This window comes from Gigantopelta aegis, chromosome 3 (assembly GCF_016097555.1).
Source record: "Gigantopelta aegis isolate Gae_Host chromosome 3, Gae_host_genome, whole genome shotgun sequence".
Taxonomy (NCBI): Eukaryota; Metazoa; Mollusca; class Gastropoda; order Neomphalida; family Peltospiridae; genus Gigantopelta; species Gigantopelta aegis.
The window spans coordinates 62,220,543-62,238,067 of NC_054701.1; the positions used below are offsets into that span (position 1 = coordinate 62,220,543).

The 17,525-nt window shown below is 36.0% G+C and overlaps 1 protein-coding gene across 3 annotated transcripts in view; it reads left to right on the forward strand.

Annotated features, from left to right (window-relative positions):
- Positions 1-17,525, forward strand: part of LOC121368391 — a 74,606-nt gene that overhangs the window by 17,657 nt on the left and 39,424 nt on the right. For all 3 annotated transcript variants that reach the window (XM_041493090.1, XM_041493089.1, XM_041493091.1), the window contains exon 2: positions 1,412-3,731. In XM_041493090.1, the coding sequence (XP_041349024.1) occupies positions 1,607-3,731 (2,125 nt within the window). In that variant the 5' untranslated portion in view covers positions 1,412-1,606. The remainder of the gene's footprint in view (positions 1-1,411; positions 3,732-17,525) is intronic.

Below are 17,525 nucleotides of genomic sequence, written 5' to 3' on the forward strand. Positions count from 1 at the left end.
TTACGTGCACATTCAGAGCAAGCTGTCCTATGAATTTCCATTTATATTAGTCAGAGACCCGAGATGACACTCTTCCTCCTTTCTGGTATCTGTTGGCCTGAGTTGGCCTACACCTCTAGGGCGGAGAAACAGTGAGATGACGTGTGCGTGTGTGTGTGTGTGTGCGTGTGTGCGCGCGCACGTGTGTGTGTATATGTGTGTGTGTGTGTGTGTGAGAGAGAGAGAGAGAGACATACAGAGACAGACACACACAGGGACAGAGAGAGAGAGAGAGAGAGACAGAGAGAGAGAGGGAGAGAGAGAGAGAGAGAGAGAGAGAGAGAGAGACACACACACACACACAGACAGAGAGAGACAGACAGACAGACAGAGACAGACAGACAGACAGACAGAGTGGTGGTGTGTTTTTTTGTTTTTGTTTTTTGTTGTTTTCTGGGGGTGGGGGTGTTTCATTATTATTATAATTATTAATTTCTACTCTTCATTCGCCCTTTTGAAAGTCTTAAAGTTAGCAACCGAACATAACAAAACAGCAGGGGGTAGTATTGGTTCCTGGAACACCCAGGCTGCGGTTTAAACCACTACACTAAGACACGGCGGGAACCGCTGGGTCTGATTAAGCTATTTAAGTGATTACGTTATTTTAGTAATCATCTTTTCACTCCTGCAGAGAAATTTAACATTCTCTAAACCAAATGAAACCAATCAATGTGCCTGTCTCAGAGGTAAAGGAGTTATCACTACTTTATTAAAGTACTTTTTATTTTGTACTTTATCACAGAACTACGTTATACCTGTTACGACTTAAAATGGGGGTGGGGTGGGGACTAAATCTCATGTAAGGTACCTGTATATGTTTTGATACAATGATTTAGGCCTGTTTACCTTTAATTAATGAAATAACTTTATTCTGTTGATTATTTCATTGTGTTCATGTGATTATTGATTGTTTTGTTGTTTTGATGGTGTGTATATGGTTGGTATTTTTTTTAAAGATGAAAAAACAAAGTAGGGGTTGGGTGCGAGTGTCTGTACAGCTTGATGATAAGCTACTCCAAAGTGTTCACTGTGGTATCGACTTTTAAAAAAAGAAGAAAAAAGAACACAACAGAATTAATATTATTGGAAAACAACATCTCGCTTTATTTAGTCCGAGCTTTAAATGTAGACCGATAATACTAGACCTAATCCAGCTCTTGGATATGATATGGGCGGGGTCCAGATTATTGTTATGCAAATATGGCTTCGTAGTGACCAACAGCTCCACCCTTTTTAAAAACAATCGCTCTAAAAAATATATATATAGCAAGCATATTAGGCCAAATCTATGTATACATTTTGAAATATCTGGATATAATTTATTTAAAACAGGCACACCTTTCTGTAACAAAAATGTAATTTGTTTTTCTAGGAGGGAATTCCACGTGTTGTGTAATCAACATTCCGAGGAAACACCTTCGTGACGTCACATGGTTCCCGCAGTTAGATTTTCAACAATGGAGTTGTGTTTTGCTGTTTGTGTACACGGACAATTTGAATGTCAATGTCGTTGTTACTCATAAGGAAAACTCCGCGCTATTATCGCTTTCAGGTAAGGATCGTTTAAATGGAACTGTTGCAATTGTTCAGCGATCGCTGGAGGTCACAGTTCCCTGGAACTCCGCCTCCTGACTTGCTTGCGGAACTAAAACTCGAATGGACTGTCAAAAGTCGCTCGTCGGCCGATATATTGGATACAATTAAACGCGCGCTTGTGGACAGCGAGCGGAAAATTAGCAGTCTGCGAGATCATTTGGAAAAGGAGTTGTTTATTAAAGATTTGTTGGATAATTACGCAAATGGACTAAGTAAACGTTACAACAGTGACGCAAATTCCACCGAAAACAACGACGAGAGATTGCAGTCTCGGCCCGTGAGTGTTACGATTATTGCCGAAAACAATTTTAGTGGTGGAATCGAAAAAGACACTGATTTTGAACAGTTTACGGCAGAACTTCCAGACGTATGTGCAAGCGAAAGCAATAACGTTTTTGCGAAACACAGGAATTCCTTGAAGCATGTGGAAAGGAAAACTAACGAATATTGTACCCCGCACTATGAAAAAGTTTGGGTAAACGGATCGCAATCAGGAGGCGACAACTCTTCCAATACTAAACACCTGACAAAGGTAAATTGTTTCAAAGCAGATAAATCGATTTTTCAAGTGGCTTCAGATTCGAACAAAGAAAACAGTGGCGAGACTGATGCTAGCAAGGGATACGGACAAGTCCTTGTTATTCCATCATCAGCTTCAGAACCAAATTTATTACAATTTTCATCAAACGGTTGTATGAAAATTATGGATGGTGACAGTGAAAAAGACTGCATACGCACCACACACATGCCAATCCGTCAGGGACCTGTCGTTCCCAAAAAGCCACCAAAGCCAGTACCAAACCCGAGAAGGAAGTTGGCACCTGCATCCAGCCTAGACCTACCTGCTAAAAAGAGTGACTCTGGAATATGTGTGAAATCACAATCTCTTACCAAAAACAATCCAACATCGCAGGTGACAAATGATGTGTCCTTTGAAGCTACTGAAGCGGGCCAAGGCAATATATTGGATACGGCAACATGTGCAAATATAAAGAGTGGGTGTGGCCTCAGCAGTTCAACGCAGGATAGTAAACATAGGGATGATTCTTTACAATGTGGCTCTCTTATCAGTGAAGGACCTATTCTCCCTAGCGTCTTGGGCAAGCTTGTTAAAGGAGTGAACAATTTAGCTGTGATAGACCTCATCTGTAACTCTAAAGACAGCAAATCGGCTACATCAGCGCCACCAGCTGAACCAGATTTAAACATGAAGAAGTTTCATCGCCATAAAAGCGATAAAAGGCAAAGCAATCCGTGCGATGAAGTGCAAGGAACGTACAGGAAAATTAGTGGTGAATTTAATTCTTGTGAGGTGGTGCCGGATAATTTCTTGGAAAAGGATAAAATATACAGAAAATCCAACGGTGCAGATACTCCTACTATAACAAATATCGAATCGGTTTCATTACCGAATGAAGACTGTGTTGATGGTTACGATTTTTTTGTAGATTTATCAAAACACTGTATTGAACAACAGAATGCAAGTGTCGATAACCAACAGAACAATACACGTTCATCTTTGCTGGATAATGTTTCATTTTTTAAAGAATTGGAAAGTGAGAGTGATCAAGGTGCTAAAAATGGTAACTTATGTGATGACAGTGACCAGCATGAAGTTATGGTGAGAAAACACAGTGAACACATAGGTGAAGACAAATTTCTTGACGAAGATTGCGTGGATGGCGAATTCGAATCTTTGAATGCTTCCAACGAGGAACCATTCACAAAGAAACACTCGCGACTGCCTAGTTACGAGAACTGGACGATCGATCGGTGTGTTACGCTTCCACGTTTCGACGATTCGAACGAAAGTGAGGCCGGTGACGACATTTACGACAATGTAAGCTTGCATTATTCTCCTCCGTCAACGTTACAGAAGTATAATTCGTACAAAGGAAGCAAAGACTCTGGTTTGTGCGATGATCTTTCGACATCTGAATCGCACTCGGGTGTGGAAGGTGTACAGGTGGTGACCGTTAACAGGCCCCGCCATGAGAACGATATACACCATCCCCCACCAATGATGATTGTAGATAACCTTAATGACAGCACCGACTCGGATGGAAGTGACAGCAATAAAATCAGTGACAGTGGCTGTAAGTATATTAATTACTGAAAGAGACCGTCCTAAATTTTATGCCTTTGTTGAAATGTTTCCGAATTTAGAACAGAGCCTTTTTAATGATTAAAATCAATCACATATTAAATAAATGTACATTTTCTTCTTTAGAATATCAGTGTCTGTATACTTAAAATGTATTTCTGATCATTGTTATATGTTTGGTATAATTATTAACCTTCATTATCACAGTCAAAAACACTCTAAACCAGATACTCGCAAGATTAAATAAAATGTGTGGGCCCAATTTCACCAAACATCCTAAGCCTAGTGTTGCACGTAAATATCAGTTAAAAATATAGTTAAAAGTACCCATATTTTATTTTATTTTGTCCTTAGAATGCTCCATCTTCTGTAATGATGTAAACTTATGCATGAAATAGATGCCAAACACCTATAAATATATACCCGGTATAACTGCTAGTCACAGACATAAACTTATGATGTTTTGTGAAATGGGCCCCTGATCTGAACAAGTATCCAGTCCTGTACAGACAAAGAAAAACGTCTGATTTTGAGGGAAATCTAGCTTTGAAAGATTTCACTGAATGTTTGGACTAGTATTTATATTACAATGACCAGAAACACATTTAATTTTAATATACAAGGGCCTAATTCACAAAGGTCTCTTAGGCTCTGCTAGACAACAAAGCATCATCCTCTTTGCAAGTCTTTTAACACTGCACTGCGAGATCGCAGAGTTTAGTGAATTAGGCTCGATACCAGGGCTAGCTTTAGATGAGCAAAACATTTTGCCAATTTATCTTTAAAAAAAGGGGGCAAAACCCAGTTATTTTCCAACAAAACATCAATTATTACTTGAAATTGTTTTGTCAAATATAAATAAAATTAGTTAATTATTCCTAAAATTTGCAATTGGCGAATTTGGCGAGTGGCAGAGCTATCCCTGCTATACTGATATTTTAAAGGCATTCTGTCACAGATGTAAGGACCATATTTCCCTAAAAATGGATAATAAATAAAAATTACATTAATTGTTGGAAACCAAATCTAGCTATCGCATCATCTTAACTGAACTATGATGGAGTGAAATCCATATCATCCCTCTCGGCTATTTTATTTTTTGAATTATGGACCATTGCCATAATTCAATTATTTTTACAAAATGTCATTAATAAATGGAGTATAGTGGTTATTAAGATGGTTGAATAAAGTACATTTAAGGACAAATCAAATTATTTTTGTTCAGGTAATACTTTGTTAGATAATTAAATAGGCCAGTGGTCTGTGACAATATGCCTTTAAATAGGCCAGTGGTCTGTGACAATATGCCTTTAAAGCAGAGAATGTATTTAACATGCAATTTTACTAGTAGTATATGTACATGTAGGTACTTGTGAAAAGGGCTCCTGTAAATAGAAACAATTTATATAATTATGGCAGCACATTCAGGACATCTGTCTTTAATTAACATTCTGTAGACCTGCATGGTCAGAGTATGGTACTGCTGGTACATATATCTAGGGCTTCTAGATTACGAAAGCCCCACTCCCATGGCTAGTGATATTCAAAGTGGGGCTAGTAAATAACTACTATTGCCATGCCCAACGGCTAGTGAAAACAATTTGTCAAATGTTGCAGTTAAGTCTATTTTGTAAATATAAATACCATTCCCCCAACCCCAAACCCCCAATGTTAGTGTTTTTTAAGCTCTACCACTCTCTTTAGGTGACATATCTGATTATTATTATTATTTAGTAAAATTGTATAAACTTAATGTAAAGTAGGGCTAATGAATTTTTAATTGTGGCTAGTAAATTTTTTAAATCACTGATCCCATGGCTAGTGGATTTTATAAAAATTCTAGAAGCCCTACAGTATATGACTGTGTATTATGTTTCTTTATCTTTTTAACAAGGCTAGTAAATTATAACTTAACAAGACTTGAAATTCATTTTGTGGAGTAGGAAGCAATCTTTGCGAGCATTAGAAATTGAGAAGTAGATCTAAAACATCTGAAAATTAAACAATGTTCATATTAAACTTACACACTTACATGTATAGTATGTCTTTACCTGACAGCTAAAAATCCATTGAGACTTTGCTCATTTGACAAGTAAATTTTTTGCCTATATTCTCCCCATTAGTCTTGATTTCAAACCACCCCCCCCCCCCCCAGCAAAATATTTCCTGGATCCGCTCCTGATTTATATTATCATTATGAAAATGAGACATCCATGCATTTAACTGGAATACTGTCAAAAAAAAGGTGGAATGCAAAAGCTGAAACTATTATCAGAAAACATATTGTGTCTGTGAGTGAAATTAGCTTCCTGCGGCCTCTTAATTTTGAGCTTTGCTAAAATAAATTCACGGTTCAACAAGAGTCTTATATGCTGTCTACACCCTTTGCCCAACAGTAAACTTCATTTTAAAATGAACAGGATGGTATACAGTCAAACCTCTCAAAACCGGACCCTCTGTAAACTGGAATTCCCTCAAAACTGGACGTTGTTCACGGTCCCTTTTTAAATATCTATACAGAAGAAAACCTGTCTAAACTGGATACCTCTAAAAACCAGACTTTTTACTTGGTAAGGAGGGTGTCTGGTTTAAAGGAGTTTTACTGTATATGCATGTGAGAACAAATCATCAATTGATTTCTTTTCTCAATCTGTAGACCATGAATCACTGTATTTTTATCACCCATATTATTCAGTGGTTATATATATAAAAGGGTGTACTGGGGGTAGTGGTATGATAAGAAGCAGACAGTTCTCTCCTTTCATATAAATACTGAAAAGGAATGTTAACTGCAGTACATATATCTTTGTCAACCTGTGCTCATTTTAGGTGTGTTTTTCTACAACCCTTATTCTCCTACTGTGTGAATTAACATATGTTTGTAAAGTGATATCAGACAACCAGTTATAATACATGTGTCAACGCATTTGGGGTGTTGGTTAAACTGTACATTCCCTTCCTACATGTAGATGTGGTCAAGTGAACATATGCTGTGCAGTCATAATGTATTCATAGCTTGTGCGATGGTGGAGTCACCATATAAATATTTAATACCCAACATGAATTCATCACAGCAGGTAGTACAGCAGACACAATTGTGTGCAGTGTGGATACATGAATATCAGTATACTTATATATAAAGCTGTTATATAATGAAGTTTAGTGGATAACGTTCCATATAACTAAATATTGTATTGACAGTTTTTTTAAGTAAAGACTTCTACATGTATATCTTGTGCATTAGAATGTAACATACAGTACATGTATATATGTATGTGGGGTTTTTATATATAATTATACGTATGTACAAGATTTTTTTTTTTAATACCGGTATTTAAAAAAATCTCTATATTAAAGGGACATACCCTAGTTTTTAAACACTAAGGAATATTTTTTTTTACTATTATAGCCGTTTTTGACAACTGAAATCATACTTTACTTAGATTTTATGTTTTAGATTATCAATTTCCATACATTCGAAGTGTTTTGTGTCATCCCTGTGTTTTAATATCACAAAATGCATTTCTCATATTTTTAAAAACGCACGTGCGTTAGAGAAGTAATAGTTATGTAGTCACGTTTTAGTTAATTTTTAGAGGGTATTTCACCATTTCAAAATCACAGACTCATGTTTCACTTAGTTGTGACTTTATCCAAATGTGTTACAGGTTTGTAGATTAACTAAACGTAGTGTTAATTTTCACGGGTTGAAACTAGGGTATATGTATATGTCGCTTTAAAGACTGATATGTTTTGTCCTAGCTGTCTGTGGGAAAGTGTTGTCCTAGTGCTTATGTTTGTGTGTATGTGTGTGCATGCATGTGCATGCATGTGTGTGTGCGTGTGTTTTGTGTGTGCGTGCACATGTGTGTGTGTGCGTGCATGCGTATGTGCGCGTGTGTGTTTAGGTAAATATCTACGGCTAAATGATACCATCAGGTTTCTTCTTTTTTCTGTCAACTAGGTATCAAAATACTAATAGGTCACCTGTGTGCTTCATCATTCATGTAGGCTATATAAACATGTTTAGTTATATGTGATTTACTATGTGACATATCGCTTGGCAGGCAGTCAAGACTATAGTTCCCCTTTGCAGCTTGGTCTGTTTATAAAGACCACCTCATAATACATACCATCTGTGGTCTTCTTTTAAACAGGTTTTAACTTTACATGCTTTATTGTTAGATACATCACTTTGTAACTTCAATAGTAACTTAACTTAGCATCGACAAGAATGGTTTCCCTTCACATCTTGATATACATACATATGTAGCGTAAACTCTATTAACGTGCCTCTATCCAATTAAGGTTCAGGCACGTCTCTCCCACACCCAGTCTCTGGCATGGCCAATGGTCGAGAGTGGGACAGATTATACATATGTGTATAAAGACCACCTGAAATACTGGCAGCCTGTGTGTTTAAAATAAACAAGTTTAACTGACAATATGCACTACCTGACAAGCCACTTGGCAGCCGATCAAGGCTGTGCTAGCCTTTCCTCCATGTTTTACTCGTTCATTTTCAGACTTGTGTCCTTGGGGAATTACTTCAATGTTTGCTTGTGTCAGTAGGCAGATTGCACTTTAAATACCAACTATAACTGTCTGTCGACTGACACCAGACATACACCGTCTGGAACAATATTACTGTGCCTACAGGTGCAAAAAAAATATGTATTATTTTCATAGCTAAATTTAATGTACCACCTTTTTATGTTTTTAAAAATATTTTTCCCCAGTCTGAAATTAATTAGTCCATGAAGATGACAAGGGTGTATTGGGTTCGGTTGCACCACAGGGAAAACTTGGGGTTTTGCTGGGAGGTTTTAAATGCCATATTAAACTGAATGACATTGTATGCACAAAAATATATCACCTACGGAAATTTTTATATATTTATATATATATTTATAGATATAGATATAGATAAGATATAGATAGATAGATACATAGATATATATATATATATATATATATATATATATATATATATATAATATATATATCATACATACACATACATATACATACATACTTGGGCCTTATGATTTCATACAATCAAATTTTTTTGCTCGCTTGTGCTCATGCAAAACAATTTCCATATACAAAAAAATAAAATAAATCTGTTTGAGCCCTGATAAGCAGTTATAAAAAAAATCATCTATCATGTGCCAGGTATAATATGCTTAAAAAGCAGGTTACTCGACTTTACTGTTATTCGTTAGATCTATACATTGTTATACAGTTAAACCTTAGTGTTTTGATAGGCTAATTGTAATTTCTTGTTACTATATATTTGCTTTGACATTTTTGAAAATCACTGTGACATGGAAACAAACAAAAAATGTTCCGGGGTCAAGCTAAAACAGATCTGCCAAATATTTTTAAAAGAACATTCTGAAAGAGCCCAACCATGTTTTCCTGCACTCAGAATTACTGTAATTAAACCATAACATTATGACAGGCAAATACGATTTGTTAGACAAATTCATGTTAATTGGATGACAAGTTTACACAGCTTGTTTTTAGAGTGTGTGAGTCCCGGCTTTATTGGCAAACTGAAACACTGGTATCAAGGTCATTATCGCAGAAAGCACGGTTGTGTGTATTGATCATGTACAGAGGGTTAAATATTTCAATAAAGGTTAAAAATCTCAACAATAGTTTAAACCTGATGCCCTCTTTACGAATTTCAAGACAGACTAAATGAAGGAGGTTGAAATTGTTTTGGTGTAATTCTTTTCATTTATATGATGATTATATGTATGTTTGCAGAAGTTGTAACCAGTTTGTAAAAATCAGTCTTTTTTTTAGTTGTTTTTTTCCTTAAAATTTCATTAAACTAATAAACACTTTTTGGATTAATTTTAATTTATAGCATTTTTACAGTGATGATCACAGAATATGCAATAACAAAAAATTAGAATTAATTTTTGTATTGTGTGTAAGGTATGGCATACAATATTTAGAAGTTGCTTATTGTATTTTGGTTTTGACACATTATTTTAAAATGTTCAGTATTTTCACATTTTAACCTCATTTAGGTAAAGGTACATAGTCATTGAATATGCCTTTACAGTGAAAATATGAATTAATCTCACTACATATTATACATGTTGGCAACATTGGAAAAATATAACCAGCAGAATATAATCATACTGTATTAAAGTTTCAAATAATTATATATACTGAAATATATCTTTTTTTTGTAGTTATATACCAAAAATAAACAAACAAAAAAACTAAACCTGTTTTAGACACCCTCATCTCTCTCTCTGTCTCTCTCTCTGTCTCTCTCTGTCTCCCTCTCTCTCTCTCTCTCTCTCTCTCTCTCTCTCTCTCTCTCTCTCTCTCTCTCTCTCTCTCTCTCTCTCTCCCTCCCTAGCATACACACACACACACACACAAGTATCAGATATAGATCATTATACAATTCTAAAGTGTATGCATGTATGTTAAATAGCAATTTCAAATCAATCTTCAAAATGATTTGCAAAGTCCTATTACATACATGTACATGTATTACATACATGTACCGGTACATGTACATACATTTACAATGCTTAAACACCTGTGTTTAAGAAAAACAGGCATAGAAAATTTGGCCCAAAATGATCCTTGTAAAGAAATATACTTTCAAAGGAAGAACTTGCTGAACATTTCAAAGAAACAGTGTACAGTAGTGAATAAAGGAACAGGTATGTACTTTTAATGAAACATACATGTACTAAGTATATTATCTTCCTCATTGGTTTGTTTTTCGTTGGTCCACTATATAGAAATTTCTTGTATCTGTATCATCACTGTCACATTCTGTCGTTTGAATAATTGGAAGACATGAGCTCGGTATGCCATCAGATGTAAACAAAAACAAACGAGCCCATGTTGTTTACCGGTAAACGAGCGGGCGCCTGCCTCGTACATGCAAACTTCTTTCCGAGTGGAAAATGTCTTGCCGGTCTCGCGGTGTTTGAATAGTTTTACAAAGAATGTGTCCTTTCTGGGATGGACGACATTTGTAAAACATGGTGGGCTCATTAGTGGTTTACGTTCATTTTAACAGCTTGCTCTTTATTTTTTTTTTTTATTTTTTTTATGAGTTTTCATATTTAAATTGTTTACAAACATCTTAATTGAACGTTTTCATATTTAAATTGTTTACAAACATCTTAATTGAACGTTTTCATATTTAAATTGTTTACAAACATCTTAATTGAACGTTTTCATATTTAAATTGTTTACAAACATCTTAATTGAACGTTTTCGGATACATGTAATGTGCTTGAATAACACATTGATTTTAATTTAGTGATTTTTTCTATTTTTTTCTTTCTTGAAACAAGAATTATGGTATTTTCTAGATATGTAGTGTACAGTGTTAAATAAAGTAAATTCCAAATATTCTACTTAAATTTACCATCAGGACTTTTATCTTTTCTGAGCACAGGAAGGTCGTTTTAGTCAGTACAGTCATTATTAACACTGCTGGAGAGTTATCAGTTTTCACAAATGCACTTCAAGTTATTTTAATGTCACCGGTTTGCACAAATGTATGTAATTAGAATTCATTATTCACAAGGTGAGCATTTGCAAGTGCTTAATTATAATTGCTTCAAATTGTAATGCCGGGGTTCTGAAGCTGGTTCCAAACTTCATCTGATTATTATTTTAACATACATAGCCAATAATGTTGTGTGTGTTTTTGAAGTTTAACTGAAAATTCCCATTTTGTATGAAAATTTATGATGAGTTTCTAAGATTCATGGGTTTTAAGTCAACTTTGATAAATAAAACTGAATCAATCATAAGTGGCCTTCCTGTCAAGGCTTAAACTTTTAGATCTCACTAATTTTGGCCAAACAGGGTTTTTTGGGGGGGGGTCGATCGATCTGTTCTGAGAATACCAAGGTCTTTGAATAAAATAATGTTGTAAATAGCTGCTGAAGATTCGACTCAGTTGTGGATATTCAGAAATGTATTTCCAGTTATTTTGATCTAAAGCATAATATTTCACTGGTTTTCATAGCAGCATGTTTGTACTTAATTTGGGCATAATTATTTGGTGCTAAACATTTAAGCTAGTTATGACTGGTGTTTTCAAATCGACAACCTCTGATTCCGAACTTTTTTTAATATAAATTTTATTGTTTTGGAGTAGTTTTCTTTTGGGGTTTTTTCTGGGGTTTTCTTTTTGGTACCCAAAGTCATTTCATTATAATAAATAATTGCATTCACGCGATGATACATGGCATATTAAATTTATGATACTGAAGCATGTGTATTAAGTTAGAGAACAAATTACCTGTACTTGTATTTATCAAAGTCAAAAAGCTTGTAAAGTGTGTCTCGTTTATTTCTCATGTGACTAGATCATATGACAATTTGTATGGCATGTTTACATGATTGTAACGATACAAACACTTTGTAACTGGAGAGACACAGCCACTTTCAAAGAGTTATTTTTAGTCACTGTATTTACACATCGTGTTAAAGTCACAGGCACGTGGCCACTCAAACCACATTGTGGATAATCTAGCTGAATGCGGTAGATACAGAGTCCAGGGGAAATTACACTGAATACATCTAACATGTGCATTACGAAAAAAAACATTGTCACATGATTCATGTTATCTTAATTATATGTACATGTACCTGATTTTAGCTTTCGTGAGTTGTTAGGTGGCGATTTTTTGTTTTTAATTTCTTTTTAATTTAATAAATTTTCGTGTCATCAATCAGAGATTGTATTTGACTCTGACATGTATGTTCATCTGTATGTACTTGTAACATTGCAGACCTCAAATTTGGCCTAGAATAATTGAGATTTTCTTCTCTTTTTTTTTTGGGGGGGGGGGGGGGGGGGGGGGGGATTATGGCCAGAAAGCAGGGAAACAATTTAATAAATTAAAACTTGAAAAGAAAAAAACTCATACTTACATATGCACCTCTAGGTATATGCATAATCAATTATAATTCATTGCTCGAAATATGAAGTAATATATATTGCCTTATGTCATTTATTTTTTTAAATAGCAGGTCAAACAAAATATCGCCTGCTAAGATAAAAAATGGAAATAAGACAGCACGGGGTGAGTGGAGGGTTGGAATACTGTGTGGGAAATTAGGACTGCAGAAATGTATTTTAAAACATTATAAAATAAAACAGGTTACGGTTTGTTTTGTTTAACGATACCACTAGAGCACATTGATTTATTAATCATCGGCTATTCGATGTCAAACATATGGTCATTTTAACACAGTCTTAGAAAGAAATCCTGCTACATTTTTCCAGTAGTAGCAAGGGATCTTTTTTATACACCATCCCACAGTCAGGATAGCACATACCACAGCCTTTGATATACCAGTCATGGTGCACTGGCTAGAATGAGAGAAAAAATAAAACAGAAACCATGATGTCAGCCTCAGCTAAATAGAAACCATGATGTCAGCCTCAGCTAAATAGAAACCATGATGTCAGCCTCAGCTAAACAGAAACCATGATGTCAGCCTCAGCTAAACAGAAACCATGATGTCAGCCTCAGCTAAACAGAAACCATGATGTCAGCCTCAGCTAAACAGAAACCATGATGTCAGCCTCAGCTAAATAGAAGATGAGATGATCATACACACATCTGTCTCTTGAAAAAAGCTAAACAGAAACCATGATGTCAGCCTCAGCTAAATAGAAGATGAGATGATCATAAACACACATGATCTGTCTCAGCTAAATAGAAACCATGATGTCAGCAGAAACCATGATGTCAGCCTCAGCTAAATAGAAACCATGATGTCAGCCTCAGCTAAATAGAAGATGATGTGAGCCACAGCTACACATCTGTCTCTCAGCCTCATAAAACAGAAACCATGATGTCAGCCTCAGCTAAACAGAAACCATGATGTCATCATACACAGAAACCATGATGTCTGCCTCAGCTAAACAGAAACCATGATGTCAGCCTCAGCTAAACAGAAACCATGATGTCAGCCTCAGCTAAATAGAAGATGAGATGATCATACACACATCTGTCTCTTGAAAAATCACCTGCGATTTGGGGATGTACTGTGATTTTAGCAGGGTTTTTTTTATTTATTATTTTACCTGATATAGGTAAAACAAAATGGACTGCATTTCACTTTTTGCAGACCACAATTTCAATCTCTGTATTTTAGCAGGGTTTTTTTCTTTTGTTTTGCCTGATATAAGTAAAAAAAAAAATGACCTCTTTTCACTTTTCGCAAGCCACTACATGTATTTTGAGTTCTGTAATTAATTTTTTTTTTTTTTTTTTAAAGTCAAGCTTTGATCTGTCAGTTTTAAAATGTATGAAGCAAAATGTTCATGCCATCAATCAGAGATTGTACTTAACTTCTGACATGTATGTTTATCTGTGTGGACTTGCACCATCGCAGACCTTGAATTTGGCAAATCAAAAGGGCAATGCCATTTGGCATAGACTAATAATGGAGATTTTTTTTTTATGGCATTACGGCCAGGAAGCAGGGCAACAATCTTCAACAAGTGTCTTAGTATGACACAACAGCACACATTCTAAATAAAGAAGTGAACGATTTGTTGTTTTCATAGGGGCCGTCCATAATTTTCAACATTTTCACGAGCGTACAAACCGTACACCTTTGACCACCCACCCATTCCACCCCGACCCAAAAGTGTACATCCCCAAATGAAAAATGTTGATCGACATTTTTCATTTTCAAAAAAAGTGTACGTTGGCCCCTTAACCCCCTCCCCTCACGTATGGTTTGTATGCTCGTGAAAATATTGAAAATTATGGATGGCCCCATAATAAAACAACTTTCAGAAGTCATGTTGGAGTATGATGACCACTTAGTACCATGCAAAATAAGGCTCAGCCAGTTTGGTCGTGAGACTGTGTTTAATTTTGAGGGCATTGAGACATATTACTAGGGCATTATGAAGTCTCAACAGAAAACTTCCTACTAAACCTGTTACATACACGTACAATGTAGAGTCATGATATTGCAGCTGTACATGAAATGTATGTAGCACGTGTGACATTTAATACTTATGGCATTGTATATTTTGTTCCATATGAATGATAAAAAGATTTCGATTTGGCTCATACCCAGTAGAACCCCCAGAAGCTGGTGGTAATTAAAGAACAGAGAAGTTATATTATGTTGCATGTTTTAGGTCTGTTCCAGTTTGCTGACAGCTTCATTTGTCTTAATGATAATAGTAATGGCCCTAGGTCACCTAACCAGCACAACATCGACACAGAATAGTTCAAGTAAATGTCAAGTTTCTATTCACCAACTCCAAAATAAATGGTCCTCTGGTATTTCTGTAATGAATTTTTTTCATGTGGATTAATGTTGTGGTTTTTTGGCAGTTCTCTTTATCTTGTTGGCATATGACCTTGGGGAGATTGTTTTAGAGTTAAAAAAGAAAAGAAAGGAATGTATTTAAAATAAGTACTGGTATGCCTTCATTGTTCACTAACCTGCCATTGTAAATTAAATTGAACATTGAAATGCAGTGCATTAACAGGCACAGATCTATAGGTGGAGGGTACCAGTGTGAACATCTCTCCCTTGAACCTGAAGTGCCTCGAAAATCGAATGTTTGTCAAACGAATTCTATGAACTATAGGCCTATTTGTTTTTAATGGGGAAAATGTAATATCTAGGATTGTCTAGGTGATTCTGAGAATGATTTAATACCCAGGGTTTAAGCTGTCGCTCGTCAAATGCGAATTAAAGTTGAATTTGGCAAATATATTTTATTACTGATTTGTTCAAAAGCTACTATTTAAAAAATCACCTGTCATTAAATCTACAACTGCCATTTTTGCTGTTTGGCTAAATGAAAAGAAAGAAAGAAATGTTTTATTTAACGACGCACTCAAAACATTTTATTTATGGTTATATGGCGTCAGACATATGGTTAAGGACCACACAGATATTGAGAGAGGACACCCGCTGTCGCCACTTCATGGGCTACTCTTTTCAATTAGCAGCAAGGGATCTTTTATATGCACCATCCCACAGACAGGGTAGTACATACCATGACCTTTGATATACCAGTTGTGGTGCACTGGCTGGAACGAGAAATAGCCCAATGGGCCCACTGATGGGGATCGATCCCACACCGACCGCACATCGAGCGAGCGCTGTACCACTGGGCTCTATGTCCCGCCCCATTGGCTGAATGAAATTTGAATTTGGTGACAGATTTTTCTCAGCAAGTTTGCCAAGTTGCTAATATTTTATGGGCTTCGGTCAAACCCTGAGTACCTATATGTTTGAAAACCATGTCATATGTGTCCTTTTCAAAACTTACACATAGCTTTTCCCTGGAAAAAAACACCTGCATTTGCCCCTTATTAACCATAACCTTTTGTTTAAAAAAATGTCAGTGTACAAGATTTTTTATGTGGTCACAGAGACATAGTTTTAGTTTTTGAATGCCTAACTTGAAAGCATGTCATCATAAAGTTACAATAGATAAAAATATATACTGAAATAAATAAATAAGGGAACACTTGATATTGTAGAGTACATTTAATTCACCATTAGCATCATACTGTATGTAGTGTTGAATTGAGTCCCATAATACTGTATGATTGATTCCCAGAAACACGGTGGACTTTCTGACACCAGGGGTGGGATCTACATGTAGCCCAGTCGATAGAGCGTTCGCATGCAGTGCTTGCATCGTAGGATCAAATCACCTCAGTGGATTTATTATCTGATTGTGGTTTCTCCCATCCCAACCAGTGCACCAGATACGGATTTTGGTTCAAGCCACTCTTTACCATTAAGGGGTGGGACGTAACCCAGTGGTAAAGCACTCACTTGATGCGCGGTCGGTTTGGGATCGATCCCTGTCGGTGGGCCCATTGGGCTATTTCTCGTTCCAGCCAGTGCACCACGACTGGTATATCAAAGACCGTGGTATGTGCTATCCTATCTGTGGGATGGTGCATATATATAAAAGGTCCCTTTCTGCATTAGGAAAAATGTAGTGGGTTCCTCTGATAAGTATATGTCAGAATTACCAAATGTTTGGCATCCAATAGCCGATGATTAATCAATGTGCTCCAGTGGTGTTGTTAAACAAAAACAAACTTCTTCTTTACCATTAGTGTTGGTGTGATCCCATCATTTCTTTCAGTCAGTATGCATACATTGAAATGCACAAAATAAACTTAGTCGTAAAAATCGGATGGCTTCAATAAAATTCTGTTGCTGACAGCTAGTCATTATTACCGACAGACACTAAAAATAGGACACCTGACCGACAGACACGGGTTCATGTTGATTTCATTTCTGGCAATATGTTTTTGTTTACTATGACACTCACAGTACGACTGCAGTGACGTGCAGTGTAAAGTGATAAATATTTATACATGAATATACGTACATTAAGCCATATAAGCTATCAAAAAACCACTCCACTGCGTGACGTGGTAATTAAGTTAGCTTAATGGAGTGAGCTCATCTTACTGGGTGGAGCTATACCTACCTTATGAGGTCATATTGAATCACTCAGGTGCGTTGAATGTTGTTTCTGTGTATATGGTCATGGGAGGCCCGGTGTTTTCTAGGAAGTGGAAAACATCTGATGCCTAAATACTGACCATGTAGATATTTATACTATTACAGTACATTAACTTGTTTGTTCAAAAAACATGTCAGCATGTATGTGATAGACATGTACATGTTGCTGCATGCAATATACCTGTCATGATATAAAATAAATATTGGATTATTGTAACTATGGTGCCTCCACAATGTGGTGTAC